We start from the raw sequence: 15,052 nt of genomic DNA, 5'->3' as shown, positions 1-15,052 counted from the left end.
GTACATCTGAAAGGTGTAATTAGGGAGGAAGGGAGATTAATTAGCATAATAAACTAGGGTGTAACGAAGAGCGATAGGATGGAGTCAATATAGGAACGGGTAGGATGAATATTAGGAAAAACTTTCAGACAGGGAGCTCTATCAGCCTATGGGTTAATCTCCTAGTAGAAGTGGAAGCCACCTTTCAATTCAGAGTGGACAAAAATCTACCTGGCTCAGAGTCCATTTCCATCACTGGAATCTATGGAAGGAGAGAGGGAGGAGGAGTGAACTGGAAGAATGGCTCAGTCAGGCAGTCAGACAGGGCAGCCCTGCTGTATTTCCCAGGCTGCTCTCTGTGATGCAGGCAGGAAGGTTGTGTGTATTCACAGGCCCCACCTCCTGAGGCTCTGCAGCTGCTAGACTGGACACAAAAGGGTGAGAGACACTGGTACGTTTGCCACTGCTGCTTTGCACCAAACTCCCCGCCTTTCCTCGTTCCTAACCTGGAGCAGATGATCCCACGGGGGCAGCCGCCTGGGACACACCTGTACTTAAATACCAGGGTGAGTCATTGCAGCTAGACCTGGGCTTAATGGGAAATGGGGAGAGGCAGGCCAGAAATCAATAGGGAAAGAGAAATGGGAGGGGGAGCTTTATGAAAAATATCTCAGAGGCCACAGACTGGAGGCAGCTGGGCTCTCAAGACCTGATGTCTGGTACTTGCTGCAGTCAGACCTAGTTTCCTCCAGGCAGTCCATGCATTGCATTTGGGACTAAATCTGTTTTTTCAGGCTGCTGAGGATCAGGAGCGAGAGCTCACCCTCACCCTGTGGGCAGCTTTAGATTTCTACAGAAGTCTCTATACTTGTCTCTCCCTGTGTCATACACCTGGGGAGATGCAGTGACTTAGACAGTTTTTCCCCAGGTACCAACAGGAACTTGTTTAAGACACAGAGATCCCTGTGTTCCACAGATGCCTGCAAATCCTGGAGATTGAACAGCTCTCGTAAGATTGCTGGAGTTGCAGCCAATCTCCTGTAAATTATCCAAGGAAGCTCTGGAAATACTGCAAAATTAGATTCAGGAGAAAGAAGTGAGGGAGAGCTATTTTTTGTTTGCAATTGCTGTCTGTGACCGAGACTTCATAGTGTCTGCATTCCTGGGTTGTTTATATGCTTGAGAACAAATTTTCTGCATTGGCCACTGTCAGTGGAGAGTAGCATTCCTTTGCTATTCCTCTATGGTTTGGTGTACTTTTGCCACCCTTAGAACTGACTGCTTGATTGGGTTGGCCAAACCATGTCTGTATTGCCATCCAGTAGCCTTAGAGGTATGAAGTCTTGAACACACACCTCACATTAACTCTGTGTGGGCCCTTATGCACAGCACTCTGAAGGCTGAATCAAACAACTGCTAAGTGCAGAGCCCTAAACCTGTCCACAAATTACATGCACACTCCAGTAAAAAAACCTGTGGGACCCATCACAGCATAGATCCTTGAGTGGCTGAGCTGTTCGGCGCCCCTTTTTGCTCCACCACCGGCGGCAGGTGTACACCTTGCATCCAGGGAGTTATTCCATTATGGATCTTGTCTCCAGCTATAGGCACTGTACAGTCAAGAACTTTCAGTAGTGAACAAACCCTCAGGGTGGCATCAGGCAGGTGACTTTATTAGCCTATTTTGTGGTCATTTTTTTACATGCATCTTGCAATAAAGCAAGGGAAGAGAAAGTGTTATTATTCAAGGGGAGAACTGAGAGCTCCTGATGTTCTGAAAGTCAGCTCTCTGATTTCTTGCCCTCTTCCTATTTTTATTTCTATAGCAAAACTTTGAATTAACTGGCTTCCCTTGTCAGTATCATGTCCTCAAAGCATCTGATTCTCCACAAAATAGAGAGAGACTGTGGTTTGCTTCCCAGAAATCCTCCCCAGACCTTCTGTCAGAGAAATTAACTTTTATTTCTTACCCAGCATTCTAGATGTCTTAACTCCCTGGTAATCAAGAGAAACAGCAGTTTGATATCCAGCACCATAGTGCATCAGGGCCTCCATAATTAAGAGCATCTGTTTGCTTCCTGGTGCTCCTGTGTTTAGAAAGCAGAAAAGTAGATATGTTGTTTTAAAAACACAGAAGAGAGGCAATGGTCTTAAAATAGAAAAGATAGAAATTAAAACAACAGTACCCTGGGTTAGAACAAAGTAACAAACAGATGAGCTTTACATAGGTGAGCTTTAAGAATAAACTAAAATTAGTAACGAGGGAAAGGATTAAAAAAATATTACCAGCTAACAAGATATGTATCCCAGATCACCTCTAAAATGCTGCTTGTTTGTTTGTCTCTGTTATCATAGCCAATCTTGTGTTTTCCCTTCTCTTTGAGGAAGTAATGAGCCACCCCTTTTTGTACAGCGCCTGGCACAGTAAGCCCTTAGCCCAACTGGGAACTTTGGGTGTCAATGTAATAACGATCCCCAGCTGCTTTCTGTTCCTCACAAATGTCCCCATCCCCTGTCCATTCATCTCTTGTTCTAAAATACAGGTCACTTACCCTGAAGTCAGCTTCAGGCTGAAGGATCCTGAAAGCAGATATTCAGAAGCAGAAGTGGAAAATGGCAAGCATAGAATGCTCTGAGACACGGGACCAGGAGTACCCCAGCAGCAGTTTGGCTCAGGGATCCTATGAGGACAGAAAGAGGACCACGAACACATGGTGTGAAAATGATGATGGCGATGAGGAGGAGGAAGCTGAGGAAAGCGACAGTGATCATTTTGGGAGCGGCATGCAGAAAGACCAAGATCCGGTGTCCAGCAGCTCCATGCCGAGGGAGAGCAAGGCAGAGGACCTTCTGTGTGAGGAAGACGAGGTCTTTTATGAGACTTTCACCCTTATCAATGCCAATGGCGTGGCCAAGAAGTTGAACATGATGGTCAGTCTTCGCACCAAGAGTGATGAGGATGATGAGGAAAGCAGCAAGGAGACGTGTCAGAAGTGGCACAGCCGGCCAGTGAGGAAGCCTGCTGTTCTTCGGCGCAGCCCGCAGGGCATAAAGCACTTTGGCAGGGTGCTGCCAAGCTCAACGGAGTACGTGGACACTGTGGTTACCCTGGACAGCGATTTGGACGACCCAGCCAGGGACAGCCTGCCGTGCAATGGCATGGAAAGCATCAAGAGCTACATGACCAGGAAAGTAGAGGGAGGGGTGTTCCCAGGAAATCCAAGTATGGACTTCAGCAAGCCAGGGGGGAGCAAAGAGCTTCCCCTGAAAAGAAAGAGAGGGGTGAAGTGGCTGAACCCGAAAGCTGCCAACAAGCCAGCAGAGATAGCGGGCAGTGTCGGGGCCCTGAAAGCAGCCACGGTCAGGAGGGTCAGGATTGGGGCACAGCAGGTGGGCAGCAGCGAGGTGGAGGAGCGGCCTTACAAATGCATGCAGTGTGGACGGGCCTTTAAGAAATCCAGCAACCTCCTGAGCCATATCGACACGCACAGTGGGGCCAAGCCGTATGCCTGCGAGCTGTGCGGCAAGGCCTACTCACACCAGGGTACCCTGCAGCAGCACAAGCGTTTGCACACAGGCGAGCGCCCCTACAAGTGCCCGTTCTGCGTCAAGGCCTACACCTGGTCCTCGGACTACCGTAAACACATCCGCACGCACACCGGCGAGAAGCCCTACCAGTGCCTGGACTGCGAGAAGGCCTTTGTGCGCTCCTCGGACCTGCACAAGCACCAGCGCAACATGCACAGCAACGACAAGCCTTTCCCCTGCCAGGAGTGCGGCAAGACCTTCAACAAGCCACTCTCGCTACTGCGCCACCAACGCACCCACCTGGGAGAGAAGCCTTTCCGCTGCCCTGACTGCGGCAAGGAGTTTGCCGTGGCCAGCCGCATGGTGGAGCACCAGCGCAGCCACACAGGCGAGCGGCCCTACTCCTGTGCCGTCTGCGGCAAGTCTTTCACCAAGTCCTCCAACCTCTTCGAGCACCAGACGCTGCACACTGGTGAGCGCCCCTTCAAGTGCTCGGAATGTGGCATGGCCTTCGCCCAGTCCTCGCGCCTCAGCCGCCACCAGCGCATCCACACCGGCGAGCGGCCCTTCGCCTGCGCCGAGTGTGGACAGGCCTTCGCCCGCTCCTCCACCCTCAAGAGGCACCAGCAGATCCATAGTGGGGAGAAGGCCTACCTATGCTCAGACTGCGGTAAGGCCTTCCGCCATGCCTCGCAGCTTACCCAGCATATGCGGGCGCACACAGGGGAGCGGCCCTACCAGTGCACCCAGTGTGCCAAGGCCTTCACTCAGTCCACCCACCTCATCCGCCACCAGGCCAAGCATGGTGCCAGCAATGGGGAGCCGTTCTCCTCTTCCGACGAGTGAGTCCCTCCCTAGTGGGGCAGCTGACACCAGGCACTCAACACACCTGTCTGCTGAGGGGCCATATGCAACAGACCTGGGCTTCATCGGGTAGAGCAAATATGAGAGAGGGTTTGTACACAACATGGAGCAGGCACCGCTCTCTGACCAAGTTGCTTGTTGACTAGGGGAGGAGATCTGCAAGTACTTATCTTCATAAATGTACACGAAAGGACCCAACCAGAGCCCTCCTGTGACAGGGGATACAGACGAGGAGAGAGATTATGAAGAATACATCCACCTTGTCATCTGTCCAGGCACCAAGTTCAGCTGTTTACCAAGATCTTCCTGCTGGACAAAAGTTCAAAAGCACATCCCAAACTGATTGACACTCCATAGCTGTTGCTCCTTCATGGGCCCTCATGCCAGTTCCTGCTGCCCCTTCAAGTGTAGTTCTACTCTGAAAAGGGACTAGGTAAGAAAATGGCAGATCCGCTCCCAGTACATGTGTTCAGAGTTGCATCTGACACAACACTGCTTTTTACTCCTGTTTGCCCTGCAGAGCCAGCTCAGCTAACGGAGTGTGAGCTGGAGTCTATTCCTGCTTGTGTGTCCTTAAGAGAATGGTTAATGAAGAGCTGTCTACATGTAGAAATCATACTGGTTTCACTAAATAGATTTTAAAATATACTTTTGGTTAAAGTGATGCAAAACAAAACATACATTCCATGCAGTTCATGTGAAACACGTTGGAAGGAAACAGGATGGAATAGGGATCACTTAGGGCATGGTTTACATGTAGAGTCTCTATTACTGGTGATGATGCAGGAGAAGGAAAAAACCCTTCTTGATTCTCAGAGCCCAGGTTGCATATGCAGTTCTGTCAGCTACAAAATATATCTTATTACTTGTAAGTTGTAGACAAATCACTCACAGAATGTAAATATGGAACCCAACGATGTCATTTTTAGAGATCCCTTTGTCAGAGCATAACTGCACTTTGAGATATTATAATCTCCGTAATGAGGAGTGGCCAGCCTGTCAACAAACAGCTTTCCTGAAATACCTCTCATATGATACCATGAAAAACAAAACAAACGTAATTCCAAACAAATATATGTACTGTGGGGTACTTACAAATGAAGGCACTGGCATCATTCCCTTCTTACTGGCCTGTTGCTAGGAAAAGGATGAAAGCACTTTTTAAATGGGGTTGTGCTGGCCACGGCTGGCTGAATTATTGACACTGTACACAGTGATTTTCCAATAACTGCAGAGATACTGGGTTGCAAATGCACAACTGATCAGTTTTTGTCTCGTCTTGCGTCTGATCCTGCACTGCTGAAGCTGATGAGTGTTTTTGCCAGTGGGAGCAGGAGCAACCCCCCACTGCTCAATTCTGCACGTGAAGTATTCATAGCTCCAGATAGCTCTGCTTTAAAACATCTGTCTGTCCTCAAGACTTTCCAGCAAGCGGCATCCCAATTAAGCAGAATTAGCTTCCTGATTAAGCAGCAGTCCCATTCCTTGCTGTTTTATTACCAGTTGGCATCAGTCGGTTCCCTAATTACGCAGACTTAACAAAGTCAACTTTCTTTTATTGTCTCTCTCTCTCTGTTGGTGAAGCTAGCTTTCTGAATGTGAACCAGTCTTTCTGAGTCTGCAGACAGCCAGCTCCAATGTCTCTGCTGCTGCTCAAAAACTTTACTGGCTAGCAGCACACTGGAGTTCCACTGCTGCTTTTCAGAAACTGGTGGGCAGCAGTGAAGATGTTAGGCATCTTGTCAATTTCATGGTGCTTGAGAAAGCTAGGAATAGCCTAAGAGGTGACACTGGAGTTACTCACCAGGGAGGAGAACCCAAAAAGCAGAGGTTGTGGGAAACTTCTTCCTCTCACCTTCCTGGCAGCTGTCAAGAAGAGGATTTTCCCACCTCGCAACAGCCTGGTGGCTCTAAAGGAGTGAGAGAAGAGACAGAAAGCTCCTTCCTCCCTTCCAGCTGCTAAAGCAGGGATGGGCAGACTTTTTGGCCCGAGGGCCACATCTGGGTGGGGAAATTGCAAGCAGGGCCATGAATGTAGGGCTGGGGCAGGCGGTTGGGGTGCGGGAGGGAGTGTGGGGTGTAGGAGGGGGTGCACTGTGCAGGAACAGGCTCAGGCTGCAGGAGGGGTGCGGGGTGTGGCAGGGGCCTCAAGGCAAGGGGTTGGGGTGCGGGGTGCGGCAGGGGGCTCAGGGCAGGGAGTTGGGGTGTGGGGTGCAGGAGGGGTGCAGGCTCTGGCCTGGTGCCGCTTACCTGGAGTGGCTCCGGGGTAGCAGCAGCAGAATGGGGGACAGAACAGGGGAATTGTGGCCAATAGGAGCTTTGGGAGAGGTACCCACAGGCGAGGGCAGCGCGCGGAGCCCTCTGCCCCCTCTCCCTCAGGGGCTGCAAGGACGTGACGCCGGCCACTTCCGGGAGCAGCGCGGGGCCCACGGCACCACAGGGGTGGCAATCCTACAGGCCGGATCCAAAGCTCCGATGGGCCGGATCCGGCCTGCAGACCGTAGTTTGCCCACCCCTGTGCTAAAGGGAGTGAAAATTTATCAGGCATCTACTCATCAGAGGCTGATACAATAGATGGAGCCCACAAACACGGTCCAGGGACACTACCCTTCCAAGCAACTGGGTGCTTCATGGGGCTAAACTTCTCCCTAGGCTGTTGCCTCTAGACCTCACAAGTGGTCTCCCCCTTGCTTTCTGCATCTGTCTCCAGATAGTGCTGCATGTGTCATTCTAGGCCACCTCTCTCGCCCACCCTACATATTTCAGATATTTGCACAAACCCTTCCACATTACAGCTGCCCTTCTGTGTAGATGCAACACTTGTTGGACTGTGCCTCATGGCAGAAAGGATGAGCAACCTGTGTGAGAACTGCAGCTATTCTATAGCCAGTCACTCAGCAGCAGGAAAGGCAGAGCAGCACCAAGGAAAGCAGCAAATGTTCCATGTCTCCCCAGAGTTAAGAGTTTCAAGATCCGTACAGTATTTAGGCTCCCTAGCTGGCAGCACGCTGCACTATCCAGACAGCCCCCAAGAAATCCCTTTTAAGAAGAGTGTTTTTCATTAATTTCTTCTCCCTACTGTGCCTGACCACCTTTCGGATCTAGGAGAGCTAGATACAGCTCTGTCTGGAGCCTATCTGTGCCACCACTATCTTCCAGAGAGAAAGGGCCTCTCCAATGTAATAAAAGGAGCTCCATCATCCAAGTGCTACCTCCTTCACATCAGCAGCAGCAGCCAGGGACAAAGCTGTAGTGGACACATATGGCTCTGCTTTCCATATTCTTCCATTTCATCCTAATATTTTTGGTCCTCTCCTGCACACAAGACTCCAGCTGCTCCTGGATAGGTTACAAGATTAGTTTGGGCAGCTAGGAAAGGAGTGCACTGAACTGTCTCCATTCACTCTCACTGGTGAGGTAGGCCCCTGTCCCCCATCAGGCCAACTCACTAAGGTTCCATAGGTAGCGAGACAGCAAAGTTGGGCGATCTTTTCAGTAACAAAGCAGGCCCGGACTCATAAGGCATTTAAAATTCTGCCTGACAAGCGCAGCTCCTGATGAAAAGGTACCAAATGATTACAACAAAGTCATGAGCCAAAATGAATAAACTATCAAGAAATAAACACACACATACAGGGGATTAAAAAAAAAGGAGTGCAAAATGAACCTTTGAACAACTTAGCCACTGAGTGCAGCATCTTCAGGAGGGAAAGAGTTAAAAGCCCAATACTTTGCTTCTGAAAGGAAGGGAAAAATTCCCCTGACTGAGAGGAAGTGGATAGGACAGGCCTCACCTTCCCCTTTATTCATGTCTCACCAGGAAAGGAGGACTTATTTGCTTCCAGTTAGGAGCAGGGTCAGGGTCTCTGACCTTCTCTCTCCAGTGGGCCAGACCTATGCTATCAGCTACTGCTGCCATGGAGGAGATCTCCTGACTTCTGTACTTGACAGGATGCTTCACGTGACACTTTGTTCATGGCTCTCTAACTCCATCCTTTGTGCTGAAGCTGGTGGGCGCCACATAGAACCAACTACTTGAACACGCTGTGACATTTGAGGCATGTAACTATCTGTAAATAATAGTAATAATAATAATTAATAATAAATGTGCTCATATTGTAATGGGGTTATATTTGCCAAGAACTGGCTGGGGAGTGGGAGTCTAGTTTTATTTTTTACACTTGCAAAGGTTGCCGTTTCTGATTATTACAAACTGGATGCTGTAATATACCATGTGGACAGAGAGAGAAATAACATTGGGGACATTGTTTTGTGTTCCCTTGAACTCCTCAATGTTTGAGCTATTCAAGTTGTTATGTCTCAAGCGAATACACCTAAAATAAATATTCTATTGCCACTCATGTATCTCCATGAGTAGCTTAAAGGAACCAGGCTCTGGCTCTCTCATGTGTCTTGTGGTATGCATTAGTTACTCCTGGGAGAATTCTGCGCCAAAAAATTAAAAATTCTGCACACAATATTTTAAAATTCTGCATATTTTATTTGTCAAAATAACACAATATAATCATGCCAGTTTCAATTATTTTGGTAATTTATTTTGAAATACTCATCAGCAACTATGTTTGTAACAATACAGATAAAAAAGATTCAAGAAATGTTTTTTGACAAACAGATTCCTTACAAGGCATATTAATACAGAACTCTGAGTAATAATTCATTTAAACTACAATACAGAACCGTATTTCCTGCATCCCTCAGAAACAATGCAAAGGCTTGGGGGAGTCAGGGGTAATGGAGTAGCTGAGGGAGAAGGAAGTAATTGCTGGGAAGGAGCCTGGGTATGAACTTGGAGGATTGTTGTGTGTGGGTGGGAGAAGTATGGAATGGGGAGTTTTTGGATGGGGAGGGATTGTTAGGGAGCCTCCACCATGCAGATCCTGGCTGACCCCTAGCCTCTCACATTCAGTCAGGCACATCTGCCCCACCCCCCATTCCCATATGTCCTTGGACCCCCATTCAGCCACCTCTCTCCCCCCATCCCCATGTATCCCAGCATCCCTGTCCCCCGTGTCTCTGCACCCGCACTCAGCCACCCCCATGTGGCCCTGCAGCCCCATCCCTATGTGTCCCTGCGCCCCACTCAGCTGCCCCCTCCCCACATATGTCCCTGCAGCCCCACCCCAGTCTGTTACCCCCACCAGCCCCATGTGTCCCCATGCTGTTCATCCCCCCATATCCTGTGCCTCCTGACCAGGCCCCACAGGCAGGGAGCTATGAGGAACGCAGCTTCTTTCTCTTCCCTATCAGCAGCTGCTCTCTGTTCTGCTGCCACAGCAGCCCCTGGTGGGTGAAAGGGCTAACTGCAGCACCTTTCTGGCAGAATGTATTTTCTGTGGGGGGAAAAAAATTCTGCACAGCATATAAATTCTGCATGTGCACAGTGGTGCAGAATTCCCCCAGGAGTAATTAATAGATAAGGTGTAAATATAGATGCATGGTGTAATTCAGTGTCTAATTCTGCACTTGGACCTGAGCCAAAGCCTGTTTATGTCCACAACAGCAAGAACATATGAGCATATTCAGAAGTGCACAAGAGCATGAAAGCATGTGACTGATCACAGATGTGTTTTTGTGCACATAGATTTGTAGGTATGAACATAAACCTGCATACACAACCTAGTGCGACCTCTTGCCCTGCACAGCTGCAGGCATTTCAATTGGACAGATTTTGAAATGAGTTTGCCACCAAGCTGTATCAATACTGGTTCTACACATGGTTCGTGGCTAACACATGGCCCTTAATATTTTGCATATACCATACTGTCATTCTGCTCACAGGCAGGGATGCAACACAACTCTAGATTGTAACTGGATTCTAACATGGTGACTCAGTTGTACAGATGGGATCAACTAATCCTCTCTCTGTACCTAGGTTATCCAGTCCTCCCACCTTCCAGTCTCTGTGAAAGAAACATCTCATAAAGTACATGTGAAAAACACCCACAATCCTATGGATTTGGTCTCATCAGCTGAGGCAGTATGACATAAGTGCTCAGATTTTCTCACAGTGCACTAGTACAATCATGGTTTGTAGCATGGTAAGCACTAATATATTGACACATTACAAAAAACTGACACATTTGCCATGGAGAATATTGCTGCGTGGGATACACTGAACCATACTAGCTGTAATTGTCTCAATGTGTATGTCAAAGCCTGAATACAATTGTACTTTAGAAAGGACCTTTTCTTTTCAGGCTGGTGGAGCAATGATTTTTGCCCATAAAGTATATAGATAGACTCCAGAAAGCAGGTAAATTCATTTTATTTTTAAAAATTAAGAAAGATGTAAATATGAAATCAAGTACCGCTAATGACTGTAAAACTCTTTGAAAATGAGTATCACGATATAATACTGTATTCAAGTGATATAATCAAGTGATATTATACAGGAAACCTGTGCAATTTCATTTTGAAGTTTGGGTTAAGAAAAAACACATGCTGTGTTCTCACTATGATTTTCCCTTCCAACAAAATAAGATACATCATATATAATTCACAATACCTATAAAACAAAAATCTCCAGAACAAATTACACAGCTATCTAATTATACTTGTTCATAGTAACATTCTGAAGTAACCTCTCTCCCCATGTGTGTCAGTATTAATCAACAGGAGAGAGAGAGAACCCATGTGAAGCACAAGCTTAAAGATCTCTGCAGTGCTACCACTGCAGATCTCTGCACTGCACTTTTTAAGGAGTACAAAAAGTAGGTAAGACTTCAGAGGCAAATAAAATTACCTCAAGTTCTCTCAAACAGGATATGTTGAATTGCAAAAACCATCTCCACAAAATGGGCTGACCCTTTTGATAAAGCTTTGCACTGTTTTCCCCTTAGCCAACAAAGCTCTTGTACGGGAGACACTCTTCTACCAAAAATGGTCCAATTATTAAAAGGCTCTTAAGATTAAGAACCTTTTCCTGCTCCCCTTGAGGTCAAAGGGAATTCTGCTGTCAACTTGAACAGGAATAGACCCTCCAATACAGGATGAATAATTATTCCCACTTTGGGATTTAAAGTACCGTGGTGACACATAAGGTAGCAGCTGCAATCAGAATAAGAGCTCTGATATATATCTCTGGTAGATAAGCATGATAAAAGTTACTCCCCGAATCACAAACAGAATTATTTGAGCTCTCTCTCACAAGAAAACCAGTACATATATACGTAGCGAGAGGAGGCTTGAAAAAGCGTGATCATCCCACAGTAAATTCACCATGGTGGCCACGTCATCTCAGAGATCTATACTATCAATATCACAGTGCATTTCCCACTGGATAATCATTCCACTGGGTGACCCTTACCATATCAAGGTCGATATGCCCCAATAGCATATTCTCACAGTTCCTGACACGGAAGAAACAATTACATTAAGAGAAAAGGTAGTATTTTCCTGTTTGGTTCCAAAACTTTATCCTAATAAAATTTTATTCACTCACTAGACTACAGTTGAGTCTGAGCCTTGAAGGGATTCCAATCCTTATTTCCATTCTGAAAGAGGCAAATCTCTGTCAGAGGGACTCCCGATGACAACATAAATCCTCTTACAAAGTAGGGATGAGATCACTGTTTGATGAAGCCTTACTTCAAATATGAAGAGCCCAGCAAAGAATCAAATATCGTATTATAGGAGCAGATTACAAACTCCTCACTCATTAGTTTTTAATGGTTGACCTCTTTTGCCAGGCAATATTCCCTGCTTCTAGCATAGGTCAAAGATTCCTGCTTCGGCCCACTCTACATAGAGGAAAGAGCAAACATTGCAAAGCCAGGAGTCAGTATGTAAAGAGAGAAGAAGCTATACAGTAGACTGTCTTTCCAGGCCAGATGCCAGATCCATCTACAACCTCAACAGTTCAATGCGACTGGTACACTTAAACAGATAGCAACAACTTAAGACGATTCTCACACTGCACTTGAACAGAATGAGAACATTTGTGTAACAAATTTGTTCATAAGAAAGATTACTGCTGTACAAAACAAGGATTCCTCCTAAGCCCTAACATTATAGTCTATTGGCAGGTCTTAGATAGTGAGTACAACTACACAGCTTGGTTGTCTCTGAGGTATGTGCAGTAAGCTCATTAGCTTTTAGGGCCTAGTGTTTATAAAGTGAGTACCTGTTTTGAGCGTATAATTACCATGGTGTGTAAATTGTGCATCTATATATGCAAACAGTCTGCTATGCTTTTAACTGACTGCTTATGTATGCAAATTAGATGTGCAATTTTGTGAAAACTCCTGTAAAATCAAGGGTTTCTGATTCTCTGTTGTCTTGCACTTTGGATTGTTACATCCACTTTGCACTCATGTAAATAGCTACTCTTGGTGCAGGACAACAGTAAATTGAGCACTTAGAGTCTATAGACAGCAAGTGCACTGATTTAACTAATTCATGATCTGAATCACTTTAGTTAAGTCAGTGCAGTCCCTATGACTAGATGCTCTCACACAGATATGAAAGAGGGGCAAATACTGATTTGGCTTAATTCATTTCATAACTGAGTTTACAAGTACCTATCCAAAGGCTGATTTAACTAAATGTAATTTAATCAGTGCAATTTCTGTGTGCAGACTTTAATTAGAGAGATCATCCCACTCTAGAAAAACTATATTAATTGATATCACACTTTAACATGACTATTTTAAATGGTCAGTAGTTTGCCCTGTCCCTTTCGATAACTGATTAAAATGTACATGTCTAGTAAACGCTGGGTGGTCCCCAGAATAAGTAATGGAATATTGAGAGTTTCCCAAAATATACCTGTTTGGTGGTTTGTGTGAAATTAGTCCATTCCCTCAAACAGGTGTTCACATCACCAAAGCCATGCCAACTGGCATTGTATCTTGTTGGCCTTCTCTGCACTGATGCTGAAGATTGAATGGACATGAGAATGGGACTGTCCTTTCACCCTTAGAGCTGGTCCTTCCAGATCAGAATTATGTCACCTGGCCAAATATGCTGTGTCACTGACTGTACTGTGCCTGGGGCGAAGATAAAAGGCTCCTTCCCGTCTCACGATTATCGTTCCAGCACCTTTCACAAGCACAAAGTTCACTTTACAAAACTGAAGATAAGGAATAACAAAAAACAGAAACAGGTTTTTCAAAAGTCTTCTCTCACAGCTCATCTTCCATTCTTATTCTGAGCTTGCAACGAGCACACTGCTGAACCTTACAGTATAGACCATGCCAATTTCTAGGCTAGTGGTTCTCAATCTGTTTCAGGAGATTCATGGAGATGCTTCTGTCACGATGCCAAAATGTTCATTGCTCTCGAAGAGGTAATGCTTCTAAATTTGAGCCAGCTGAGAATTCTTTGGGGGGGGGGGGGGTATCCAGAGCCATTTTTCACTACCTAAACTGAAAAAAACAACAATCTCTTTTCTGCCTGTCGGCTTGCCAGCTTTTGTCAGATACTTCTTTGGTGAATAATGAATGGTAAACAGATCTGCAAACATTTAGGCACTGATTCAGCAAAGTACTTAAGCATATGCCTGACTTAAAGCACAATTATTCCCGTTACATCAATGGTACCATAGAAGGTACCAGACCCTCAGGATGCAAAACCAAGCTGCAAAGTAGTCTGAGGATATTAAAGTAATAGGAGCTGCAGGGAAGAGGGGCTATTCAGAACAAATGCATGTAATTCCCCTCAACAGAGAAGAAACTAATGGTAGATAAAAGAAAGAAGGGGTGGAATACAACTAAACAGCTGCACTCGTATTCTTAGCTTGTTTCCTTAATACTGTCTTAATAGGTTTTCATGCCATCAATCAGTAAGATTGGACGGCGTGGCATCAAGGCTAGAGGGGGAAATGAGTTAATATGAAGCCTGCTATCTTAACAAACAGTTCACAACTGTAGGAGACCTTCTGTTCTAAATGGTCATTTAATACAGGGAAAATAAATAGCTACAGCTCCATTTAACCGTCCATTGCCAGCTAGTGCCTGCTAAACCAACTGGCCACAATTTCTGTATATAACGAGCATGGAGTGTGGACTTCAGTGGTGGTTAAAGTTAGAGGCTGCTGAATGAGAGAGAGAGAGAAAATTGGTTTTAAGTTGGGAGGGCGGAGTGTTTAACTGCTACCACACCAGGGCGTTGCACTGATTTAGCTCAACCATTTTTTCTACCAAGTTAGTTAAATCTGAAGAAGCTCAGGTTAGACCAGGGGCAGGCAAACTTTTTGGCGTCAGCACCACATCGGGTTTCCGAAATTGTATGTGGCCCGACCGCCCCCGCTTCTCGCCCTCTGACAGTCGTCGTCCGTCCCCCCCCCCCCCCCAGGACTCCTGCCCCATTCCCACACCCACCCTGCTCCCTGTCCCCTGACTGCCCCCACCGCCACTGCATCCAACCCCTCCTCTCATTCTTGACTGCCCCCCTGGGACCCCTGCCCCATCCAACCACCCCTTCTCCCTGTCTGCCCCTGACTGCCCGCCCCCCACCACCCCATTCAACGCCCCCATCCTTCCTGACTGCCCCCCCAGGACCCCTGCTCCCATTCAACCCCCCTGTTTCCCGCCTTCTGACTGCCCCAACCCCTATCCACACCCCCACCCCCCCCGCCCCCTGCCCTCTCACCATGCTGCCTGGAACACCGGTGGCTGGCGGCGCTACAGCTGCACCACCCAGAGCACCAGGACAGGCAGCC

General features: G+C 46.9%; 2 protein-coding genes across 3 annotated transcripts in view; one reads left to right on the top strand and one right to left on the bottom strand.

Moving 5' to 3' along the window:
- The window catches only part of LOC125640797 (uncharacterized), a 49,114-nt gene that overhangs the window by 23,824 nt on the left and 10,238 nt on the right, over positions 1-15,052 (bottom strand). Inside the window, exon 4 of the transcript XR_012669653.1 lies at positions 1,950-2,066. The gene's annotated coding sequence lies outside the window, so the exon portion shown is untranslated. The remainder of the gene's footprint in view (positions 1-1,949; positions 2,067-15,052) is intronic.
- On the top strand, positions 372-6,443 carry ZNF648 (zinc finger protein 648). Of its 2 annotated transcripts, none has more exons than XM_048859717.2 (2): positions 372-430; positions 2,523-6,443. In XM_048859717.2, the coding sequence occupies exon 2, from the start codon at positions 2,593-2,595 to the stop codon at positions 4,351-4,353; it is 1,761 nt and encodes a 586-aa protein (XP_048715674.1). In that variant the 5' UTR covers positions 372-430; positions 2,523-2,592; the 3' UTR covers positions 4,354-6,443. The 2 variants fall into 2 exon arrangements, with proteins under 2 accessions (XP_048715674.1, XP_048715673.1); XM_048859716.2 differs by having other exon boundaries at positions 378-545.

Source organism: Caretta caretta, chromosome 8, assembly GCF_965140235.1.
Source record: "Caretta caretta isolate rCarCar2 chromosome 8, rCarCar1.hap1, whole genome shotgun sequence".
Classification (NCBI taxonomy): Eukaryota; Metazoa; Chordata; order Testudines; family Cheloniidae; genus Caretta; species Caretta caretta.
This window is presented reverse-complemented; position numbering and strand designations above follow the sequence as displayed.

Excerpts from the sequence above, each read along its gene's own strand:
- ZNF648 (XM_048859717.2), top strand. The coding sequence starts at position 2,593 with ATGGCAAGCATAGAATGCTCTGAGACACGGGACCAGGAGTACCCCAGC.